Source organism: Salvelinus namaycush, chromosome 20 (genome assembly GCF_016432855.1).
Source record: "Salvelinus namaycush isolate Seneca chromosome 20, SaNama_1.0, whole genome shotgun sequence".
Classification (NCBI taxonomy): domain Eukaryota; kingdom Metazoa; phylum Chordata; class Actinopteri; order Salmoniformes; family Salmonidae; genus Salvelinus; species Salvelinus namaycush.
The window spans coordinates 21,833,214-21,858,481 of record NC_052326.1 but is presented as its reverse complement, the minus strand read 5'-3'; the positions used below and the strand labels follow the sequence as shown (position 1 = coordinate 21,858,481).

The 25,268-nt window shown below is 40.9% G+C and overlaps 1 protein-coding gene across 1 annotated transcript in view; it reads right to left on the bottom strand.

The window, feature by feature from the left end:
* ephb2b (eph receptor B2b) overlaps positions 1-25,268 on the bottom strand; it is a 177,231-nt gene that overhangs the window by 110,802 nt on the left and 41,161 nt on the right. The window contains exon 2 of the mRNA XM_039015883.1: positions 11,151-11,230. Within this exon, the coding sequence (XP_038871811.1) occupies positions 11,151-11,230 (80 nt within the window). The remainder of the gene's footprint in view (positions 1-11,150; positions 11,231-25,268) is intronic.

The window sequence follows — 25,268 nt, the reverse complement described above, 5'->3', positions numbered from 1 at the left end:
GATAATTAATTGCATCCACCAGGTCTAAATCAGTCCCTGATTACAGGGGAACAATGCAAAAAAGCAGTGAAACCTGCTTCAACGTCCAGAGTTAAGTTTGAGGGCTATAGAATGTTGTAGTGTATTGTGGAATACTATACTCCACACTGTAGTATCCCTTGATTGATTTTTATTTGACTATTTATTTATTTATTTGACTACAACACACCCACAAATGTGGATACAACGCATTTAGAAATTTGTCAAGAACAACAAAGTAAAACATTTATTCCATTGTGGTCCTAGTTCAAACATAAAACATGTTACACATTTAAAGCTAACCCACATGACATATTATAGTATACTGTCTATGGTCTAAAATGAATGTATATACTACAGTATTCACTGTAGTGTTTTTACAGACTTTACTGTTGTATTGACTATAGTGATTATGCAGATGACTGTAATATACTATAGTATTCACTGTTGTGTTTTTGACTAGTATACTGTAGTAATCACTGTAGATTTTTTGCGAACATGAGTAGTATACTGTACTATTTACTGTCGTGGTTTTTCAGACATGACTGTAGTAAATTGCAATAGCGCCTGCCGACTAGGGTTAGCTAAAATGGCACAACTAACAGACAATGGCAGTTACTGTTTAATCAGGGGAACACCTCAACCAGAACATAAGACACACAGGTTCATGACAGGCCACCTATTGAGTTGGGTAAACAGTTCTGAGCTCCTCAGAGGAGGAAAGGGAGGACCATCCTCCTCAGTGCATTTAGGACTCCTAAGTATGTATGATTGTCTGAGTAGAGCAAGCCATTATCTGGGATTTTATTAATGGTTGTCTGATGATTGTTGATGATTCATACTAGTAAAGCCAAAAGGAACTGCCAGTTGGTTTTTAATCATTGTACAGAATTTCCTGCTCGGTGATGTGGAAGTTGTGCCTTCCACATCACTGTGGCTGGTGTGCCCTCTACCAATGTCTATGGTCACGGGAGGATGGAGGGCACGCGTGGCAGGGGTGCCCTATATATAACTCTATGGCAGGGTATTTATACAGGCAGGTTCGAGGGTGCCTCCTCAAACTGAGTAGTTAGGCACGACAAACAACAACCAACAGTATGCGTCATTGAAATTTGAGTACAAGCTTTTTATCTTTTTAAAGAGGACTCTCTCACCATTGTTTGTTTTGTGTAGCTGATATCGTCTGCGAAATGTTAATGTCAAACAGCCATTTTGAGTCTAATGGGCTGTTTTATATGGTACTTGTTGTGTCCATGGCCAAATGTTAATTAGTGTTGCCCTTTTGATGCATTGGCTTATGCAAACTAGGAATGCTTTAAGGCTATGCTTGTTACTTTTGTTAGCTTTATATTTATTTGTTTGCCATGCATGTAGCCATTGCCAAATTAGCCTGCTATAGTATAGCTCTGGCCTACCATGCCGCATGCTATTGCATCCCCTTTCTGGCAATTCATTGTTAACTGCTGCTTTATTTATGCACACATTTTTTTTCTTTTACCTTTATTAATCTAGGCAAGTCAGTTAAGAACAAATTCTTATTTACAATGACGGCCTAGGAACAGTGGGTTAACTGCCTTGTTCAGGGGCAGAATGACAGATTTTTACCTTGTCAGCTCGAGGATTCGATCTTGCAACCTTTCGGTTACTAGTCCAAAGCTCTAACCACTAGGCTACCTGCCGCCATTGTCATTAATTATTGCCATTAACAGCCAATTAATGTATGTTCATTGCTATAATTGCATGTTATTTGCACATTTGTTTCCTTTTAGATCAACCATATTCCATAAAAATCCAACCACATCTCAACTTGGGACAAGTCCATGTCAACAATTGTCAATCATCCCCTGCCATGCATCTCCATTTCATCTATAAAGACTTAAACTGAACTGAACTGCATCTCTGCCTCTGCCTGCTCTTTAACTGGAGTCCCATAGTAGAATGGCCTCACGTAAAACTCAATCGAGGGGCGGCAGGTAGCCTAGTGGTTAGAATGTTGGGCCAGTAACCAAAAGGTTGCTGGACCGAATTCCCGAGCTGACAAGGTAAAAATCTGTTGTTCTGCCCCTGAGTGCCGAAGACGTGGATATTGATTAAGGTAGCCCCCCGCACCTCTCTGATTCAGAAGGGTTGAGTTAAATACAGAAGACACATTTCAGTTGAAGGCATTCAGTTGTACAACTGACTAGGTATCCCCTTTTCCCCAATCAATTACAATCTTGTAAATGAAGAATATTGTGACAGGCTAAGAACCAACGTTTTGGTTAGTGTTTCCCTGAGCACCTTTATTAGGTGAGGACATGCAGGCAATGTATAAAATCACCCCTCGGTCATGTTCAGGTGGTTCTGTGTGTTGTTGCTGTTTGTTTATTTCTGTTAACAACCATTTTGTGACCATACTGTCTTATGCATTTTTTGGGGGTGTGGTTGTTTGTTCTGAATGGTATTTGTTGAGTTTGACCATTAGTCAGTTTATTCATGTGTGAATTTTCAAGATGTTCATTATGTAAAGCCACTGCAATGTCCTTTTGTTTTCAGTTGGTTTGTTTGGAGAGGATTGTCTGTTTTATTGGCTGCGCCCACATATAAGGTGACTGTCTTTAAAGTAATTTGTATTTCTAAAATATACTGTTTATGTAAATACAGTGGTTAACTGTTCTTTTCTACTATCAGAAGTACAATATTGTTTGTCACTGTTTTTGGTCATCGAGTGGAAGTAAAAAGATCTGTCATTTTTGTGTATTCTTAATGTGTCAAACAAGCTAACCTAAACCTCTAATGAACTTTGCTTGTTCTTTATCTGCTTCTGTATGGTTTCCCTTTAATGGGCCTAGAACCTGGCTAATATTTAGGATGTTACAATTGTAATAAAACAATATTTTTGCTGAGGTGTTGTCTGGTCTGTTGCAGTAACTGTAAACAGTAACTGGCGTAGTCTGGTAGTTGTGCCATTTTAGCTAACCCTAGTCGGCAGGTGTTACTACAATATACCACATTCATGTCCGCAAAAACACTACAGTCATGTCATGTCTAGTCATGTCTGCAGAAACACTACAGTGAATAATACTGGTATAAAAATATAGTACTACAGTTTTTAGACCACAGATCTTTTTTTATATGGGTCCACCGAAGATGAAAGCAAAAGATGGTTGGTGGAGGAGAGGCTAGAAGGTGCTATTCCACAGCAGCTCTGAAGGTCAGAACGTCTGGCCTGGTTTTCACACTTCTCTCAACTCTCACTTAGGAAAAACACTGACCACTTAACCTCTTGGCTGCTCTGCTTTGGATCAAATAGCCTCTCCTCACACTGTCCTGCGCTGTGCACAAAATATGTATCTTCTTGTCTGAGGCAAGTATCGCGTTAAAGTTCACTAAATATTACATGGAATGTTAATTATAACATATTTCAGTTCTTGGAGCCTGACTGGAGGCAGTTTCAGATGCTGCTTCAGTTTAACAGTTTTTTAAAAAGTAATACAGGACTTAATAAGGGGTGAACATACTGTGATCAGATGGACACACCTGGAGAACAGTCATTAAAGTTGGTTTGTTGATGTTTCACTGGGATGTAAGGTTATGTAATGTTAATACCTGGAAAGTGAGGAACTATGCATTTGAAATAAATGTGACTGTATTCAATTCAATTGCCATTAATTAAATCTTGGGAGGGGGGAATTAAACCATTAAGCGACATGGTCAAACCTTGCTTACATTTGTATATGATCACGTGTCTCTCTATTATGCATGGGAATACTTGGGAATAGATTTCAAAAATTAAAATCACTTGGAGCTGATTTCCTGGTGTTTTAAAGTATTTTACGTCCAACGATGAAGTAAAATAAAATAAATAAAAAATAAAATATAAACATATTACTAATGTTAGACAACAATTTGACCGCAAGAACCCCAAACAGATATAATATTTGACCAAAAAAAGAATTTCAATCCTTGCTTACATTTGTATACGATCACGTGTCTCTCCATTATGCGTGGGAATAGTTACGAACAGATTTCCAAAATGTAAATCACTCAGAGCTGATTTCCTGGTGTTTTTACAGTATTTTACATCCAACAATGGCATTAAAAAAGAACTTGGGGGGGGCAAATAAAACAGTCCACGGGCCGCCAGTTGGGGAACCTTGTTGTATAGCCTCTCCCTAGCTAAATGAGGTAAGAAAACGTGTAATGTAACATCTAAATTAGGGTCCCCTGGAAACACTGACCAATACTTAGGTTCCTATCCTGTCAATTGTAATTCCTCCCTGATTTATGCATTCGTTGTCATGTCAAACAGCAATGTACTCAAGGTGCTGAACACTATATTCCAACTATAGAATTAGAATAAGCATTATTTTTTACATGATTCCAGCAGTTCACCATTTAAATAGGCCTCAATTTAAAAAAAAAAAAATCATATCATGCATCATTGCTTTGGCACTGTGTAGAAATTATAGCAAAAGTGCAGGAAATGTATGAAAATGCAGAAAAATTGGTTTGTTTGAAGTTGGATTGAACAGTATAAAACAATCAGAATGGAGAAAACCCCACTGAAATCACTTAACATTTATGAGTTGCTACCCTAGGGTCATGAACTACACATGAGCATATTTATATAACATAAAATACAAATATTGACATACTGTCAAAAAAAATGAAAAATATTGTCATATGATATTTTGGCCATAATGTACAGTTGACTATCATGTATCAAGTTAGGATATATTTTATGAATCTTTACAGCATAAGGAATGGCCAACTGCTGGTATGGTACTGTGCTGAATGTTACTGATCTAGTTAAGCCTGTGAAGCCATGCATGTGCGTGTAAGACAATAGCTACTGTAAAGCACCTCTGGCTGGTATATTGAGCGATTCCAGTTACCACACCTGTTCCTGTTGTGCTTGTCCACTGGGGACAGCTAGCCCCCAAGAGACTTCAGAATGGATTGTGTTCGTATCCAGCTCCATAATTTCCCTATAAAACCCCAATGTCTGCATCTGATAGGGCCTTTACCTGAGCAAACAGGGCCTGAGAGGTACTCTAGCTCTCCAATCACAAGTGAAATTAATCGGATAATCTTAAACAGGCCATGGCATAATGTTTAGTCTGAAGTCAAATGCTTTTCAGCGGAAACGGAAGCTAGGTTGAAGATAGCTGTATCCCTGACACCCGGATGCATCCAGTTGTTGGAAACTCTGCTAAGGGTGTTATGTACTCTAGACTGTCTAGAGCTGTTTTCTCTTGCAGCTTCAGAAAGGCTTACAAGTGAGGGGCACACTTCTACATAACACCCTGGGACTTGACTTTGATGTTAGGATCGAAACCCCTAAAACGTTGATGCTGATTAATGAAAGTAAACAAGGCAGATTTTTCATCACTGGCATTTTCAAATGTTTGATTTTCAAGTCTGAAGTTTCAACTTCTTATTTATATAGATCATTAAATCTACTTTTCTGATTGTTTTTCTGAACCTTACATTTTGTAAATATGAATGGGAGACGTGATGCAAACTGCCTGTAAGATTTCCAACCTCGTTAAGGGGGAAATGGCAGCGCTGGTTCTGTTTAGATTGAATCCAGAGCTGGGGAGAGGAAGACACCGGGCCTCTTTGTTCTCTCAAATTAGCAGGAAAGAGAGCATGCCCTCAGGTTGAGGGAGATGATGTTGAGCTAAATTATTGCAGAAGATCTTTGAAGTTGCACCAGTGGACTGTTGGAGCTCTTTTTTCGTCTTCCTCTTTTTCGTGCTTAAAGACACACAGCATGATAGAGTATAATTCAAACCACCCTTGATACCAACCACAGAAGTATAAATAATTGAATGAAATAGGGAGTGGTTTTGTGAAATGCACCATCAAATAAGTATGCAGCATATTTCTCTGTGTTTGGGACACAGTCTGAGGATTCTGGATCCTGTGGTGGAGGAAGAAGTGAAGGAGACCGAGGTTCTGGTTTCGGCTGGTCAGGAGAGGGCTCGGCTTGAGTGGGACTAGATAGAACAAATAACTTGGCGCACCATGTGGAAATACTGCGCATCAAGCGCTGCTGGAGCCAATATAACACATACAGTTGAAGTCGGAAGTTTGCATACACCTTAGCCAAATACATTTAAACTCAGTTTTTCACAATTCCTGACATTTAATCCAAGTAAAAATTCCCTGTTTTAGGTCAGTTAGGATCACCACTTTATTTTAAGAATGTCAAATGTCAGAATAATAGTGGAGAGAATGATTTATTTCAGCTTTTATTTCTTTCATCACATTCCCAGTGGGTCAGAAGTTTACATACACTCAATTAGAATTTGGTAGCATTGCCTTTAAATTGCTTAACTTGCTTGGGTCAAACGTTTCGGGTAGCCTTCCACAATCTCAACAGCATAATTTTTTAAATGTAACTAGGCAAGTCAGTTAAGAAGACATTCTTAATTACAATGACAGCCTAGGAACAGTGGGTTAACTGCCTTGATCAGGGGCAGAACAACAGATTTTTACCTTATCAGTTCTGGGATTTAATCTAGCAACCTTTCGGTTACTGGCCCAATGCTCTAACCACTAGGCTACCTGCCATCTTTTTTACACATACTTAGCTCAGTGTGGAGAGAGCTGTCTGAGTCATTACTGACCTTTGACCTTGAAGTGAGAAATTAAACAGATTTACCGATAAACTTGGTTTGACACCCAACAGTAGAAAGAAATAATCCCTATTGTTGGGTAGAGCTGGGAAGATAAACCAAAAATGATCATCACTGACCATACTGATCACTTACCGCAGGAATTTTCTGATATTGTTCATTATGACAAGTAGCCGATACTAAAGAAATTGTAAAGTTTTATGAAATAAGTTAGCTGATACGGGTGATTGTTAATGATGGCTACAACCATCAAACTTGGTGGTAGTTTAAAGGGGAAGTTGACCTAAATCCAAAATTTCCCAAGTGATTCCATACATTGAAACTAGTTAGGTGGAGTTCGCCTTCTCCCCCTCTCTCTCCCTACAGTCTAGAACTGTACAGCTGCAAAAATGGGTCATGTGACTCGTGACTGCTAGCTTTGCTCTGTTGTCAGCAAAAGAGCAATTGAGAAACTCAAATTGTGGATACATTCTTTGTTTTATTGAAAGCGTATGGCCAAATTAGCTATTTTTATCAAAAGTACTATCGGTTTTGAGTCAGGCAATGTGTACTTTTCCACCTAAAATGATTGCGATTATTTTATAATGATTTTATTACTGCAACAACAGCGGAGATGGGTAACAACTGTGCATGTGTGCTGGCAACTGTGTTACATATATGCCCTTATTTGGAGCTTGACGTAACAGCTGTTAGTTCTATGTGGGGTAGAAGGATCTGGCGTGAAAGTTGAAACACCTAACACAGGTAGCCTAAAGTTAGTTCTGAAAAGTAAAAATCTGAAGAGATGGCAGTAAGAGCAAACTGGTGTTTGGTCCCTGGCTGCACTTTATATAAGAAATCTAGGGAAGAAGGCACAAAATGTCACTGTTTTCCGTTGAAAGACAAATGAAGAAGATGGCTAGTGGTGATAAAAAAACGGGAAATACGATGACTATGAAAGATATATACAATTTGAAATGATGGAAACAAAACACAGATGAAAACTCAAAGACACAGCTGTACCTTCTATATTCCCATGGACTGGATCTAGTGCTGTGCCAAAACAGAAGCGTTTTTGAGAAGAGAAAGCGTCAAAGCGAGCGTGCGGAGGTATGTAGTCTAATCATTGCAGTTCGAGTTGATCTAATTGTGTTGAGTTGATCTAATTGTGTTGCAGCCTAGGCACTCTACCGGTTAGCATATGTTGAGGAGATAACAGGCAGTAATTGTGTCATCTTACATTGCAGAATAGACAGAATAAAAATGAAACACGTTGTTTAATTACTTAGGATCAGGTCTAATTGCAATTTTTCATAGTCATATTCTCCAATGTCTGATGTATTGGTTAGCAATGGTTTATTTGCATGACAACATTTCATGCTTTTTACTGTATAGCCTTTTGTGAAATTTTATCCCTGATGTCCTTACACAGCTCTCTGGTCTTGGCCATTGTGGAGAGGTTGGAGTCTGTTTGTTTGATTGAGTGTGTGGACAGGTGTCTTTTATACAGGTAACGAGTTCAAACAGGTGCAGTTAATACAGGTAATGAGTGGAGAACAGGAGGGCTTCTTAAAACCTTTTCTCAATAGGGGGTGCTGTTTTCACTTTGTAAAAATTTCGTTCCCAAATTAAACTGCCTCGTACTCAATTCTTGCTCGTACAATATGCATATTATTATTACTATTGGATAGAACATTTTCCTATGAGGATGTGAGAATGCTGAATTCTGCTGGCTGTTCTGAGATCCGTTTATAAATCTGCCTGTCTTCTATTGGTTGAGATGCACTGCATACGCCTTCCCCTGGATGTCAGCGAATAGTGAGAATTGAAATGGTGTTTCTAGGCAGATCTGAGAGCTTATAAATGGGCTGGCAACGTGGGGTCCGGCCTTTGTCCTCTTCGCTCTGACGCAGGAAGGACCTCTGGCTGTCGTGATAGAAAGCTCCCTTTATAGCCCTTAGATATATCCGGCTCTGTTTTTATTTGATATAGGTGTTAAAGACATCATAATGTTGTTATATTAAACCGAGTTATATCAGTTTATATCATTATATTGCAATTTTCTGATATTTATTTATGCTGCGTTCTAGTCAGTTGGGCACGTCTGGGCCACATGGCTAATGTTTACTGCTAATTCCAACGTTGAAGGCGACAATCTACAACCGAGCAACGATTCTTTTGGACAAAGGACACCTTGCCCAAGATTCTGATGGAAGCTCATCAAATAGTAAGAACTATATATGATGTTAATTCGTTGTTCTGTTGGAAAATGTAAAAATACTATTCCGCCATTAATTTCGGTGCGGTCTCGCTTTAACGCACGCTGTATGTCGTAGTAACGTTAATTTTAAAAATCTAACACAGCGATTGCATTAAGAACTAATGTATCTTTCATTTGCTGTCCAACCTGTATTTTTTAGTCAAGTTTATGATTAGTTACTGATTAGAATAGGTGCCTCTCCCAAGATTTCTCCCGACATATTGTTGGCAGCTTGGCTACTATTGTCATTGTATAACCACGATTTGTGCCGCTAAATATGCACATTTTCGAACAAACTCTATATGTATTGTGTAATATGATGTTATAGGACTGTCATCTGAAGAAGTTTGAGAAGGTTAGTGAAAAAATTAATATCTTTTGCTGGTTTATACGTTATCGCTATTGTTGGCTTGAATCAATGCTGTTGTGTGGTTGGCTATTGTAGTAAGCTAATATAATGCTATATTGTGTTTTCGCTGTAAAACACTTAAAAAATCTGAAATATTGGCTGGATTCACAAGATCTTTGTCTTTCATTTGCTGTACGCTGTGTATTTTTCAGAAATGTTTTATGATGAGTATTTAGGTAATTCACGTTGGTCTCTGTAGTTATTCTAGTTGTTTTGGTGAGAGTTGTGATGGTGGCTGCAATGGTAAACTATGATTTATACCTGAAATATGCACATTTTTCTAACAAAACATATGCTATACAATAAATATGTTATCAGACTGTCATCTGATGAAGTTGTTTCTTGGTTAGTGGCTATTTATATCTTTATTTGGTCGAAATTGTGATAGCTACCTATGCAGGAAAAAAATGGTGGAGTAAAAAAAGTTGTGTCTTTTGCTAACGTGGTTAGCTAATAGATTTACATATTGTGTCTTCCCTGTAAAACATTTTAAAAATCAGAAATGATGGCTGGATTCACAAGATGTGTATCTTTCATCTGGTGTCTTGGACTTGTGATTTAATGATATTTAGATGCTAGTATTTACTTGTGACGCTATGCTAGGCTATGCTAGTCAGCTTTTTTACTGATGGGGGTGCTCCCGGATCCGGGATTGTGATGAAGTAGAAGTTAAAGAAAAACAGGTCTGTGAGAGCCGGAATTCTTACTGGTTGGTAGGTGATCAAATACTTATGTCATGCAATAAAATGCAAATTAATTACTTAAAAATCATACAATGTGATTTTCTGGATTTTTGTTTTAGATTCCGTCTCTCACAGTTGAAGTGTACCTATGATAAAAAATTACAGACCTCTACATGCTTTGTAAGTAGGAAAACCTGCAAAATCGTCAGTGTCTCAAATACTTGTTCTCCCCACTGTAGATACTTTTGAACCTGTTTCCTCCAGCATCTTCGCAAGGTCCTTTGCTGTTGTTCTGGGATTGATTTGCACTTTTCGCACCAAAGTACGTTAATTTCTAGGAGACAGAACGTGTCTCCTTCCTGAGCGGTATGACAGCTGCGTGGTCCCATGATGTTTATACTTGCGTACTATTGTTTGTACAGATGAACGTGGTACCTTCAAGCGTTTGGAAATTGCTCCCAAGGATGAACCAGACTTGTGGAGGTCTACAATATCTTTTCTGAGGTCTTGGCTGATTTCTTTTCATTTTCCCATGATGTCAAGCAAAGAGGCACTGAGTTTGAAGGTAGGCCTTGAAATACATCCACAGGTACACCTCCAATTGACTTAAATTATGTAAATGTTCCTATCAGAAGCTTCTAAAGCCATGACATCATTTTCTGGAATTTTCCAAGCTGTTTAAAGGCACAGTCAACTTAGTGTATGTAAACTTCTGACCCACTGGAATTGTGATACAGTGAATTATATGTGAAATAATCTGTCTGTAAACAATTGTTGGAAAAATTACTTGTGTCATGCACAAAGTAGGTGTCCTAACCGACTTGCCAAAACTATAGTTTGTTAACAATACATTTGTGGAGTGGTTGAAAAACGAGTTTCAATGACTCCAACCTAAGTGTATGTAAACTTCCGACTTCAGCTGTAATAGTCATAGTTTAAAGGATAATTTATTTTATTTGAAATTTGTCTTTCTATTTATCGCATCAATTTATCGCACAGCTCTGCTGTTGGTTGTCAAAAACAAGTTGATCTGTGATGAACTGAAATTAACTGAAAATGTGGCGCACTGTAGTATTGCTGCATCTGCATGAAAAATAATTAATTAGCAATCAAATTAATTAAGCAACTGAAATGAAAATTCTATGATATAATGTAGATGATGAGCTTACACTCACGCTGTTGTCATTGGACCCTGACACGGGATAGACTGTCCAGCCCAACTCAGCTGTCGCTGTGGTGGAGTCCATTAGTGTCTCTGTGGAGAAGAAAGAGAGGGTGGTCAGACAACATCCAAGTCATAGAGTACCTTCAAACAAATAATATACAGTAGCAACAGTGCACATTTACAACACGTGAGCATAGGTGGAGATGGGAGTCCATTTATGAGCTAGTCATTCAAACCCTAATAAGATTTTATTACAATTAATAGTAATGAAACTATATTTCATTTTCAGTCTTAAAATTACTGCTACTGTAGATAGTATTTTTTCAGACATCTCCATTATCCTCTCTCTTAAAGATGGCAATGCAACTGTTTGAGACCAGGGCATATTTGGCTACGTGCTGTAGTAGTAAACAGTGTGTGACCATCCACGTGGAAGAGAACAGATCACTGGGTTCACTGGAACCTGGTCAACTCTACCACAGCCACCAGGCTACTGCCTCATAGGTCAATTTCCACTCAACAGGCACATGCTTCTTCAGTTCCACCCCCTGGCTTTGAGGGGCAACCGCCCGGCTGGAAAAGCAAAGCTCCTGGGGTAGTGAGAGGGGCCACTCTAGATGCGCTGGATTAGCTGGTGGAAAAGAACACCTCTGGTAATTGGGGTCAAAGAGAATATGTCTCCTGTTTGTCATGAGGTCCTCTCTGGCCAGCCAATGCCATTCCAGAGGCAGGCAAGGCAGGCTGTCTGTCAATGCCTTCTCTCTGAGAAACGGGGGGGACAGGGAGGGGGGCAGAAAGAGGGTCCTACAGGCCTAATGAATTTCCACTAGTTATTAGCCCAGGAGCACCAGTGTTGAGCTGGAGCAGATGGAGACAACATTCATCAGGTGATAGGCGCCAGCTGCAACTCCATAAGGCCAGTGAAAGATGTATGCAATTCCCCTTGACAAGCCAGCTACTAACTATAAGTCACTTTTAGCGATTGGTAGTATAAAGTTATTTTTCAAAGATGTATTTATTATTCAGCATGTGTTCTGTATGATGTCAGACTTCCCTTTCAGAAATTGGAAAAGGACTATTGAGCTAATGATCCGGATGACCTGATTTTACAGTACAGTGCAGCTAAACTCACACTAGAGAAACATCTACATCCAATATACAAACTACATCCAATATATTTTAGAACGTTCCAGTATTTCATAACACATGGATTTCCTCTGATTTATATTCCAGAGGAAACCAAAGCTTTTAATTAACAGGCTCCACATGCCGCACATTTATTTTAGGAACTTGACGAATCTAAGAGCCTCACCAATATACGCAAAGCATAATAGCACATCTCACATCCCATTCAGTTATCACAAAGCCCAAACAGTATAATTAGGCAGATGAGGCTGCATTTCTGCTACCATTGATAACCTTGTGCGACTCCGGGTTGAGCAGTCTACATGAGTGTTAGGCAGTGAAATGGTAATTATCCCCCGTAATGATAATGATAATTAGCTGAGTAGTAAAGTGAGAATGATGAACCCCCTCGGTGGTGGTTTAGGGAGTGGGGTGGTGTAGAGAAAAGGGAGGGAGGGAGTGAAATCCCCTGGTATGTGAACACAGGCGCCCCTCCAGTCCCTCAGTCAGGCTCACACAACCTTTTGCTTACTGCTATTAGAGGCCTGCACGCTGTACAAGTAGTACCTGGCCCTGAAAGACTGATCACCTTTCTCCCTCCTGCCGACTAGACTTCATAGCAGGCAGCCACACCAATTCATTACCTACTGCAGTGCCAAGAGTACCTCACTGAGTCACAACCAGCACTGTTCACTCCCTCCTCAGTCCTCAGGCTCTCAGCAGGCAGCACAGTGGCAGGACAAGACTGCTCAGTCAGACACACTGTCCAGTAAGGGAGAGACTAGGCAGAGTGGAGGGAGGGAGTTAGGAAGGGAGAGAGAGAGACCAGGCAGACTGGAGTGAGGTAGGGAGGGAGAGAGAGAGAGAGAGACCAGGCAGACTGGAGGGAGGGAGGGAGAGGGCAGAGTGGAGGGAGGGCTCTGGCCCCGAACAGGGAACGGTATGGCAGCGATGAAGCCAAGAGACCAGGACTGACTGTTTACACTGAGGTCTGGAGGTGACGACACATTCCAGCCTGGGCCTCTGGCTCAGCTGGGGGTCAAAGGGCACCAGCTATATTTCAGTTATATGAGCACACAGAGGATGCTGAGCACAAGGAGGACGTGAGAGCTTAAACTTTTCAACAAGGCCGTCTTTTTTATTACTAGACAGGCAGCCTGAACACTGAAGGTGCATGAATATGCAATGAGACCTTGGAGTTTTAGATACGCTTACAGGCCTAAGAGCGCTTCCTAAAACACTTCCTGATAGTAAGCAAGGAGGGTTTTGTGCTGATCGTAAACCTCCGCTGAGAGGGTTGTTTAAAGTTACAGAGGGGCCAGACGGGAGGGGCCAGCAGTGCTCCAACAACACTGAGTCTTCTCTGAGAGCTAGGGGTAGATGCAGCCGCAGCCTCTCAGCTTTCCACAGAATGTCATCACATTTTAAATGAAGGTTAGAGAGAGCAGCTGTTCACAAGCTCATAAACAAATTGAGTCTCAGAACACATTCCCACATTAATTGACATGGATCAAGATGCTTTTAGGCCTGGGATCATTGTAGTGGAAATTGGTTGGTCGGCAGCCACGTTCTAAATACCAAAAAGTAGGAGCAACTCGTATAACTTCTATTTCAAAGAAGTGGAGGAGACAGTTATATGCAGAGCAGTGTGTTCCAAAATGATTGCAGGCCTCATTAGCAGATGGGCAATACACAATGGTGGAGAACGAGCCAAGATACCTGCACACACTATAAAGTGCTCTGAGACCAAGTGAAAATACAATTCATTTTCATTCATCGAGTCGGTATTCAAGGTATGTAATTTTGTTTTGTTCAGAGCTTTGGGGACATTGCTAGCCTTTTTAATCCAGGCACAGTGATTCTCCTCCAGCTCCAAAGAGCAGGGGAGGCAGCAGAGGAGGACAGGAGAAGCGGCCGGCCATAGAGCACGTGTGTGTACGTGTGTCTGTTTTAGATCGCATATGTGCTTGATTTGTGTGGGTACTGTGTGAGTATGCTTTGGCTTGAGGCGAGGAGGTCAGGCTTTGAGAGATGGATGGCCAATTAGTGTGTAGGGTTGAGCAGGGCAGAGTCTGACTGATGGATGTACACACTGTCTCCTCCAGGGTGGACCGTCTTATCTCCCAGCTCCCACTGCCCTCCTCCAGGAAGGAAATAGGCAACAAGTGCAGCCTTCCAAACAGATGCACATCCCTGTCTCTATAGCAGCACACTAACACACAGGTGGACACAAAGGTGGACACACACACACACACAGTCACAGATTCACTGATTATACTGTAAAAATGTATAAAGCATGAATTGTCAGCGAATTATGTGGTAGTGTTCTGTCAAAATAGTGCAGAACAACCGTGCAGAACAGCTGTGTAGAATAAATACTATTATAGTATCTAGAAAGCAAGGCACTGCATCTCAGTGCAAGAGGCGTCACTACAGTCTCCGGTTTGAATCCAGGCTGTATCACATCGGGCCATGATTGGGAGTCCCATAGGGCGGCGCACAATTGGCCCAGCGTCGTCCAGGTTAAGCCGGGGTAGGCCGTCATTGTAAATAAGAATTTGTTGTTAACTGACTTGCCTTGTTAAATAAAGGTTAAATTAAAAAAAATTAAAAAGGCTTCAACATGAGCAAAACCGGGCTTGTATCAAATTACGTTAATAATTTAATGAGGGTATTTCTGAAGAAGTGATTGACCTCCAAAACACAGCATGTAAAGGCTTACAAGCATGATGTTCTTTTATCCTCCTTCCCAGGAGAATTGTACTGTAGGCATAGCCTCCATGGAGCAAATTCCTCAACATTGACTTCTACATCAAAGCATCCACTAACACTTTTTTTCAATGCGGTGGAAATGGCAGATTACAGCACCACAGTGTTTTTCTCACCAAATCTGTGGTGTGTATAACACAATGAACTTCCATTTCATTAAACACCTGGAATCATAGGATATATTCAATGGAAAATGTGGATTATAGATGTCGGTACAGCTATAGCCTGAACAATCTGTCCATAAGCTAATACCATAGACCAGAGAGCAGTCTTCTTGTGGACAGTGCTAGGAAATGTGCCTAGATTTATTGGCACTGGGATTGGAAAAACTGCCAGTGCCGAGGTAAGACTGATGCCCATAATGATGGACGGACACTGCTACTGTATGGCATTTTGGACAGAATAACAAGTAGAGTGCTCTGTTTCATTTGAGGGAGGGAGCCCCTGAACCTGAGCCATCTCAGAAATCTTTCAACTCCATGAGGGTCCATTAGGTGGGGCTCCCACCACCACCACATTACAACATGTCCTTGTGCGGTAAATGAATCAGTAATCCTGCATTTACAATGAAACAGGGGCTTTGTGGATGAGGTGGCATCGACCCAAACCCCAACAGCATAGGCTTTTTTCAGAGTCAAACTGGGCTTGGCGTGCTGCCCTGGGTATCTGGTGCACTTTAACATGTGTCTTTGGAGAGACATCACTCTATCAGGAAGATTTATGTGTAACCAGGGGTTATTGTTGGTTCCTGCAAGCCCCGGTTCTGGGGTTCAGATGATGATGTAGGGGCTCGAGGAGTGATGAGGTGGGATGGAGTGGGACACGACTGAGGCTGAGGATCTAGGCCTGCTCTGAGGGAAAGAGAGGAAGTTGGGCAGTTGATTTTGGCAGCAGACAGTGTGCCCTGTGAGATATGCTACCACACACAGTATGTAGAGCACTCTGACTGCTAACAGAATGATACAGCACACCATTCCCCTGGGCTACAGGCAGGATGTTCCATAGTAATCCTTACAGAGCCCACTGTGTTGTCATTCAATATAACTAAACCTGTCAGCCTGGACAAGGAGAAATGACCAAAAACAGAAAAGTAAATCAAGCAAAAACTCTACCGTAACATGACTGTCAAGTCCTCTATGTACTACTTTGAATCACTCAAAGACTGTTTCAACCCTTTTCTGAATCAGCCAATTTTATCACAAGAGTATCTAATCCATAATACTAGATTATTTTGGTACAGTATGTAAATGTGTCAAACTACTGGATCATAAAAATAGTAGCTACTCCTGACCCTTATTCATGATAGCACATACAGATGTTTGATCACCCTGTAGCAGAACTGTACTGCAAAGCAGGACACTTAAAACGTGCAGTGTATTTGAGGTTTAAAAAGGCTTCTGAAGTTTGTAATTTCCACTTTGAAATTTGAGACTTGATTTTCCCTTACAAAAATATATTAACCACTACAAAAATGTAAATTAAAGGAGTAGTTCACTATTTTACAACAACTGGATGTTAGATGGATGCTCATCCTGAAAGTAGTCTACGGGCCAGGAGAAACTGTAATCCATGGTTCAGATTTCTTTAAACAGTCATTACAAACTTTATATGGCCAGATCACCTTTAAGTAACATCAAACCAAATATGGAGTTGATTTCAGGTGATTTGACATTAAACATGCTCACATGCCCCATCACTTTCATTGATTGTTAGCTTGTAGTGGCTAAGGTTAGCTGAAGTTTGTGGTGGATGTTTAAAGACAACTGAACCATGGATTACAGTTTCTCCTGGCCCATAGACTACTTTCAGAATGAGCAACCATCCAACAAGTTGTAAAACATTTCCTGTTGCTGCAATATTATTGTCCTGCTGTAGCACACTGGCTAAAATGAAGATCCTACATCTGTAACTTTCCAACAGATCACTATTCCAAAGTAATCGACTAAATCATTTTCCAAACCTGGTTTGGATTACAACACCCCTGTGCGCTGGCTTGCCAATCTTTTCAACATTTGCAATTCTTTCCATGCATCCAGAATGTGTGCTATTACTATTAGCAGTAACTGTAGGTGCATCATTAGCACACAGTTTCACTGCACATTAAAATGTAGTTAGTTCTGAAAGACACCATATTTCATGATTTGAGTGCACCACTGTTAATTGAGAACCATCAATCTCAAAAGTAAATTTGGAGAAAGAATGGTCACCACCTGGTCAATCAAGCACACCAGGGCTTTTGGAGAAAAACCTCAGCTTGGCTGCAAGGCTAGAAGAGTCAAACATGTTTCTAATATTTTTCAAATCCTTCTGAAATCCTCATTCAAACATCCTAACGGAGGATAATGTTTTTTCCTTGAGTGGTTAATGGAAAAGGCTGTAATAATGGATCTCATCATTCAAAAGAGTTAAATCTTCAATAGGCAGAGAAAAGCCTCTGATAATTGTTCCCTGAAATGTGGAGATCTTCCATCATACTTGAAATACCTGCAGGAAAGTCATGCAGAGATGCACAAAGCACCTTATATCAAACTAACAGCTTTTCACACATCAATACTAATTAACTTGATGGAAATCATCATTGCAAGCCTCCCACACCTTGCCTACAAGCCATAGGGAGAAAGGCGGGTGATAAAATGTTTTATACAGACATCACATGCACGAACATGAAGCAATCCCTTGTTCATTGATGTGTGGTACCGGGTTTCGCATGACAGGCGCTCTCTCCTAGGTCGGGCTGAGCAGGGCAGGCTGTACCAGAGCCCAAGGCCCCTCAGGACCCATGGTGGCGTGGGAGTACCAAGGGTAGGAGGCGTTCCTCCCAGGTAGAGAACACCAAACTGGGGGGAAGGAAGGGCTCAGTGTCCCCTCCCAACTCACAGTATGTGCCGGGATAATGAACACGTCTTAGAGTTTAAGGAAAACCAATCTCTGTTTCAACATTTCAGATCCATAGACCTGCCAGAAAAACAACTTTGTATGTGCAGGCCTGAGAGGCATCACAGCAGTGAAACGGCTCTGAAATTGTCTGTGTACTGTAGGTCACAGAAAGACGGGTAAAGTACTCCAGATTGACTGATAAGTGCTCTTTACTTGTCAAGTGATGTGCCGTCCAAGCTTGACTCAAACAGGCAGCACTTTCCAATCATTGTGTCAGCAAAAATGTAGCTATAAAGACAGAAGAAAAAAGACATATTTGTCTGTTTATTGCCAGTCTTACCTTGTTTGTCTGCTTGACCCCTGTAAAATACCTTCACATTAACCAGTCAATGCCACTCCATGCCAATAGACTGACAAACAATTGAGTTTACTGCCTATTCCACATCCTTTAAGAGCCTTTAAAGGTAGTCATAAAGTATATTTCAGAGCACCAGGTTTACTCCTGATTCTTGTCAGTTAAAGGGTGGCTGATAGAGGAGACCTGGTGACCTGTCCTGTCCTTCATGTCACTGGGCTGGAACTGGCCCACTGGGCAAAAACTGCTTGAATCAGCATTGTTTCCATGTCATTTCAACCAAAAAAATCTATGTGATGACTAGAGGTCGACCGATTAATCGGAATGGCCGATTAATCGGGGCCGATTTCAAGTTTTCATAACAATCGGAAATCTTTTTTTTTTTTTTACACCTTTATTTAATCTTTATTTAACTAGGCAAGTCAGTTAAGAACACATTCTTATTTTCAATGACGGCCTAGGAACGTTCTCTCTCGTTCAGGGGCAGAACGACAGATTTTTAACCTTGTCAGCTCGGGGGATCCAATCTTGCAACCTTACAGTTAACTAGTCCAATGCTCTTACACCTGATTACATTGCACTCCACGAGGAGCCTGCCTGTTACGCGAATGCAGTAAGCTAAGGTAAATTGCTAGCTAGCATTAAACTTATCTTATAAAAAACAATCAATCAATGACTGTCATTGCTCCAATGTGTACTTAACCATAAACATCAATGCCTTTCTTAAAATCAATACACAAGTATATATTTTTAAACCTGCATATTTAGCTAAAAGAAATCCAGGTTAGCAGGCAATAATAACCAGGTGAAATTGTGTCATTTCTCTTGCGTTCATTGCACGCAGAGTCAGGGTATATGCAACAGTTTGGGCCGCATGGCTCTTTGCGAACTAATTCCTGTAATAACTTGCGGCTGAACTTGAAAGGGGTTCCTTCGTTATTTTACCGTTCATGTCTTCCATAGAGAATGTCTTGATCTACTTCAAATAAGGTCTGTGTTTCGTGCAGGCTTAAACCGCCTCGACGTTTTGATACCCGTGTAAATCTCACTAGGATAAGGTAACGTTTGTCAACATATTTTCATAAATCCACTCTACAAAAAAAATGATCTTCGCTTATATTTAGCCAATATTGATTAGAGTTACCTTGTCCTATGGATATCTACACAGTTATAAAATTGGCAAGGTGGTGTAAGCCTACACGAAACACAGACCTTATTTTAAGTGAATCTAAAAATATCCTATGGAATAAATGAAGGAACCGCTTTTCAGATTTTGCTAGAAGGTGTCATGGGAATTATGACTCGCACTTTGATCGTCAATTCTTACCATGCCCATTATTAAAATAGGATTTCCTGCATATAGAAATTACAGTTTTTGTTTTCAACATTCATCACAGGTAACTTAAACTCTATTTTTATTCAAACAGTTGAGAGTATTTGTCTCCTAAGCAGACTCTTCAGTATCATTGTCACTTCAGAGCTATGTGTGTCTGTGTGTGTGTGTGTGTGTGTGTGTATTTATGTATTATATTAAGTTAAAATAAAAGTGTTCATTGTTCATTCAGTATTGTTGCAATTGTCATTATTACAAAAATGTGTGTGTGTGTATGATATATATATATATATAAAACATTATTTTTTTATTTTTATAAATCGCCCGATTAATCGGTATCGGCTTTTTTTGTTCTCCAATAATCGGTATCGGCGTTGAAAAATCATAATCGGTCGACCTCTAGTGATGACGTTGACTCAACAGTGAAAACTGATTGGATTTGCAAAAAGTCCTCAACATAAGGGAATTTTGTATTTTTTTCACCCAACTTTTAACCTAAATCCAATGACAGGGTGACATTTTTGTTCGATTTTACATTGAACTCATGTTAGTTGACAACTCAACCAAATGTAAATCCAAACTAGACATTGAACTGACGGCTGTGCCCAGTGGGGGGGGGTGGTTATGCCTGGTGGATGGAGAGCAGGAAGTCCAGACGGACCATTTCTCAGGCTGTCAGAGAGTAAACGCTGTACTACAACACCCTTCCATGTCCCACAGCTGTCTGCCTGACCTGAAATATGCATGAGATGGAAATGTGTGAGACTGAGCTTCTGAGCTAACACTCTCCTCATATCATGTTGAATATCTAAATATGGCTATGGGGTGAATCACTGTCCTTGATGTAAAGGGTTCAACTTGATTCATGTATGATATGCTGATGTTTTTCTCTAGGCACAAGCCACTTATTTATTGATTGGCTAAAGCGATTGAAGCCGGTAATCTAAAGAAATACACAAACATCACATGAATACAGCATGCTGTGTATGCCAACTACTTTCCTAGATTCAACATTGATAAACCAAAAGGGTATATCATTTCTAGGTTAAGTGCTACAAGAACTGTAAATGGGGCTTCCGACATTATATTGTTGAATGATAAATTTGGCTCATCCGGAGATGTGAATGATTCATGAAATGTAAATAAATAAGTCATTGGCTCACGCAGAGACAAGCGTGCTTTTCATGTGGGTGTTTATCATTAGACGTGTTTATCATTACATGAAAAAATGAAGTGGAAAATAAGGACACATGAAAATAACATTGTAATGAAAATGACAGCAATTTAACAAGCTGTTAAGCTTCCTAACCCAGCAATACTGGAATCTTAAGAACTGCCAGTTCCTCAAATTTCCTGTGCCTTACCTGGCATGTGCTTAAAATGGGCACGGGGGAAACTGCTTATCCAATAGAAATCCCCGATCACGTTTGTAGGCGATGTCATGGTGACGTTGGCTAGCTAAACTCATGCACAGAAACGCATAATAGAGTCTAACTGTTGTCTCACGGCCAGGTCGTCAAATCAGAGGCACTCCTTCGAAATAAAGTTGTTTTTGACGAAAATGAAAATGTGTCAGTTTGTCACTTTCACAAGGTTGGAGTAATAACATGTTCAACTACTTAAGACATTGGCTCGCATCAAGCTTGTGCCATTAGATTTAGAGAAAATTTAAAACTAAGGATTCATTATTCACTTGTCTCATTGACTTCTCAAACCTCGGCCTGGTTTGCTTAGTTTGTTTCGCAAGCATTCCTGGAAGTCTCGTGATGTTGCGCCTCTGGGTTTAGAAACTCTGTGACCATAACGTCACTGCATGAACTACTGTTATGTGTGTCTAAAATATTTACCAAATGGAGGGGATACAGGCATTGGCCCTGTATCCTCTCAGGAGGACTCAAAAGAACAAAAGGCTTGATACAAGACTGGTGGTTATATCATAATTACCAGCATATTGATATCAAATACTGTTCACTCTCACTGTTTTACACATTGGCAACAAACCAAAGATTGGTATCTGGATCCATGAAAGGAACACATATCAGAGAACAGACATTTATAAGAACTCCTGCATCCTGCCGTATGAAACCCTTATGTGTTTGTGCCTCTCTGTGTTAGGGATTGGCAACAGCTATCGTTGTCTTTTGTAAGGCAGACGTTTCAACCAAGGAGCCTCCAGAAAAATGTCAAAGCTTAATATCACAGGGGATGATTAGTGAGATATGATGGGACTCAAATAACCTCCATTCATTTTCCATAACCACCCCACCAAGTGTAACCTATAAAATATGTAAGAACAACTATTACAAGATAAATGATACAATACCTTACCAGTCTGCATCCTTATTAAATCTCCTCTCAGTAATATGAATCACAAGAATTTCAGATGCCCTAGATTGCCATATTAAACCTTCAGCCCTTTCTGTGTAGTTTCTGTGCTGAGGAATTGCCAGTCGATGCAGTCTGTCTGCCAGGAAAGTTATAAGCTCTAGATCTCTGTCTGCACAGATATCCCCATCCCCACCCTCCCCGCTGCATAATCAATAGCTTGGTCTACTTATCCAATATACTGTATATGTGTCCAGATTTCTCTATTGAAGCTAATGTCAAATGTAAGTGATGTGCTTATTACAATTTATAAAAGTACAGACTCAGAGCTTCAAAGTGGTATATCACACACTGTAGTAAGAAGAAACATTGGAAAGTTTTGATGCTTTGAGAGTAGATAAACCTGTTATCTCACTTAACAGACAAGCAGGAGAAAAGCATCTTTCTCACCCATTGAAGCCTTAGCACCTCTACTTAAACCCAGCTGAATTCGGGGCAGCAATGTTTTTGAGAGCTATAGCATCACATTTACAGCTGTACATACTGTGAAGTAGGAACCAGCATCAAACGCCTCACATTCTGTAACTAGTCACATATTTGCTCACCTCGGTGTTGCGTAATCTTCAATAGATGCATGTTATTTCGGGATTTTAATCAAACATGAGCATGAAATGATGATGAGGCAGATATGAAATAGTAAAGTTGTGGGAAGGCCTGTATGAATCACCTGACAGACAAATGGCTAGAGACGGATAATTATCTCTCCTATGGAGAGTGTCTCTGGGTTTCTGTGTGAGTGTGTGCTTATGTGTGTGCGCATGTTTTTAAGTGAATATCTTTTGTATGAGCATGGCTGGTGTAGTGACTGAAGGATTACGCCATGCTCAGCAGTAGACAGCAGACTCCAGCAGAGCCAGGTGGGTAGCCCTTCCCTCCTCCCTCCCTCCCTACATGCCTCCTAACACTCAGGCTTGTTCTGACTCTCTGAGACGCTCCATATCCAGCCCACCTCCCTTAAGTTCCCTGAACCGAGGAGGAGATGAGTGTACCTCCTCACGGCCGTGACTGTTTTACCAGGACCCCCTGGACCTGGGGACCACACGTATCAGGGAACAGAGGAATGGCAGACCTACTTCAGATTCCTGGCCTATGAGCTAGTCGTCCTCTTGCCTGTGGAAAAGTTATGACCGGTCACGGCCCCCTGGGGTTCTATAAAGCTCAGACTCTGATGCAGGCTCCACAGTGGGTCTAGGCCTGCACTGCTGGGACCATTACTCCTGTCTGAGGAGCCTAGCTTAAAGACACACAGCCAGGACATGCCTCCACACTAACCCAAATATCACTCCACATGTTGGCACCCCAAATCCCTGCCATCAACATGCTCTCCATCACTGAATACACAGCACAATGGAAAGTGTGTACCAAAAAAAAACACTTTTAAGTCCCTCTAACACAAAACTAACTACAGCTATCCCGAGATATTGGACACCTGTAGGCCAGAGATGGAGAGCTAATGGTTTCATGGTGGCAAGCTCTGAATGGTTATAAACAGGGTTAAAATGAGCTGCCTGGGACAGCAGAGCAGTGCTCCCTTCAGCTGGACCAGGCTATGTTGACAAGAAGCAATTCTCACCAGACACATTTCCAGAAAGCCCTATCCACAAAGACTTAAAGTGTATACTCCTGCACATTACTCAGAGCTCCAATACACCTACACACCAACTGGAACGTGGTGCTGTACCACAGCAGGATAACAGAAAGGAGTCATCCCAGACCAGAACACCCACAACGCATTTCTCAATAATTCTACACTCCGGCCCCTCCACAAAACCAGCACAGAGAGGCATTCTCCTTGAAATCCTCATCATGTGCAAGCATGCAGAATTAGAGAAAGCAAAGCATGATTACGGGAAATAATATAGTCTGTATGTCCTTGTCAAAGGGTAGTCTACTCAAACCAGAGCATACAACCCCCACAAACACACTAAGACTAAGGGAAAAGGAGGGCCAAAAACACCCTCATTGACATCAACGGGGCTGTAGTGGAGCGGGTCGAGAGTTTCAAGTTCATTGGGGTCCACATCACCAACAAACTATCATGGTCCAAACACACCAAGAAAGTTGTGACGAGGGCACGACAATGGCTTTTCCCCCTCAGGAGACAGAAAAGATTTGGCATGGGTCCCCAGATCCTCAAAATGTTCTACAGCTGCACCATCGAGAGCATCCTGACTGGTTGCATCACAGCTTGGTATGGCAACTGCTCGGCATACTACAGAGGGTAGTGCGTACAGCTCAGTACATCACTGGAGCCAAGCTTCCTGCCATCCAGGACCTATAACTAGGCGGTGTCAGAGGAAGGCCCCAAAAATTGTCACCCGAGTCATAGGCTGTCCTCTCTGCTACCGCACGGCAAGCGGTACCGGAGCGCCAAGTCTAGGTCCAAAAGGCTCCTTAACAGCTTCTACCCCCAAGCCATAAGACTGTTGAACAATTAATCAAATGTTTTTCACTGCTGTTACTCGTTGTTTATTATCTATGCATACTCACTTTACCCCTACCTACATGTACAAATTACCTCAACTAACACATTGACTAGGTACTGGTACCCCCTGTATATAGCCTCATTATTGTTATTTTATTGTGTTACTTTTCAAAAATATATACTGTATATATATTAATTTTTTCATGTTTTACTTTAGTTTATTTAGAAAATATTTCTTAACTCTATTTTATTAAAACTGCCTTGTTGGTTAAGGGCTTGTAAGCATTTCACGGTAAAGTCTACACCTGTTGTATTCGGCGCATGTCGCATATAAAATTTGATTCGATTTTTATTTTTATTTTTATTTTTTAACTGAGGGCAGACCAGACGTGGAGTGAGGTTCCTGTACAAAAACAGGCATAGCCCGCTGTTAGCCTGTGGAACAGCCCCTCTGTCACATGAAATTAGCCTTGGGAACGTGGAGGTGGAGGCCAGACATTGCCATTGGCTTTACAATGTAGATAAATGTTTATTGTAAAACCTGTGAGGTATACAAACAGAGCCTAGCTTATCCAAGGTCTGTGGTGTTTGCGTTATTTCTGTTTGGAATGTGGGATGTTCCTTTAATGTGCAGAGCCTTGTCGTCTGTTTGCTTTCAGTCATTACAGTCACTTCAGATGACAGAGCTGTTTGCTTTACTTATCTCCCAAACAGCTAAAAAACATAAGTGTTTTTTGTGTCTGTCATGCCATGAGTTTGGGCTTGTATTACTGACTTAGATCAAAGACGGATTGGTTTAGACTGTGTAACCAGAACAGAGTGCAGGCCAGTGATTACAGACCCGTTCTCTTTGTAGAGG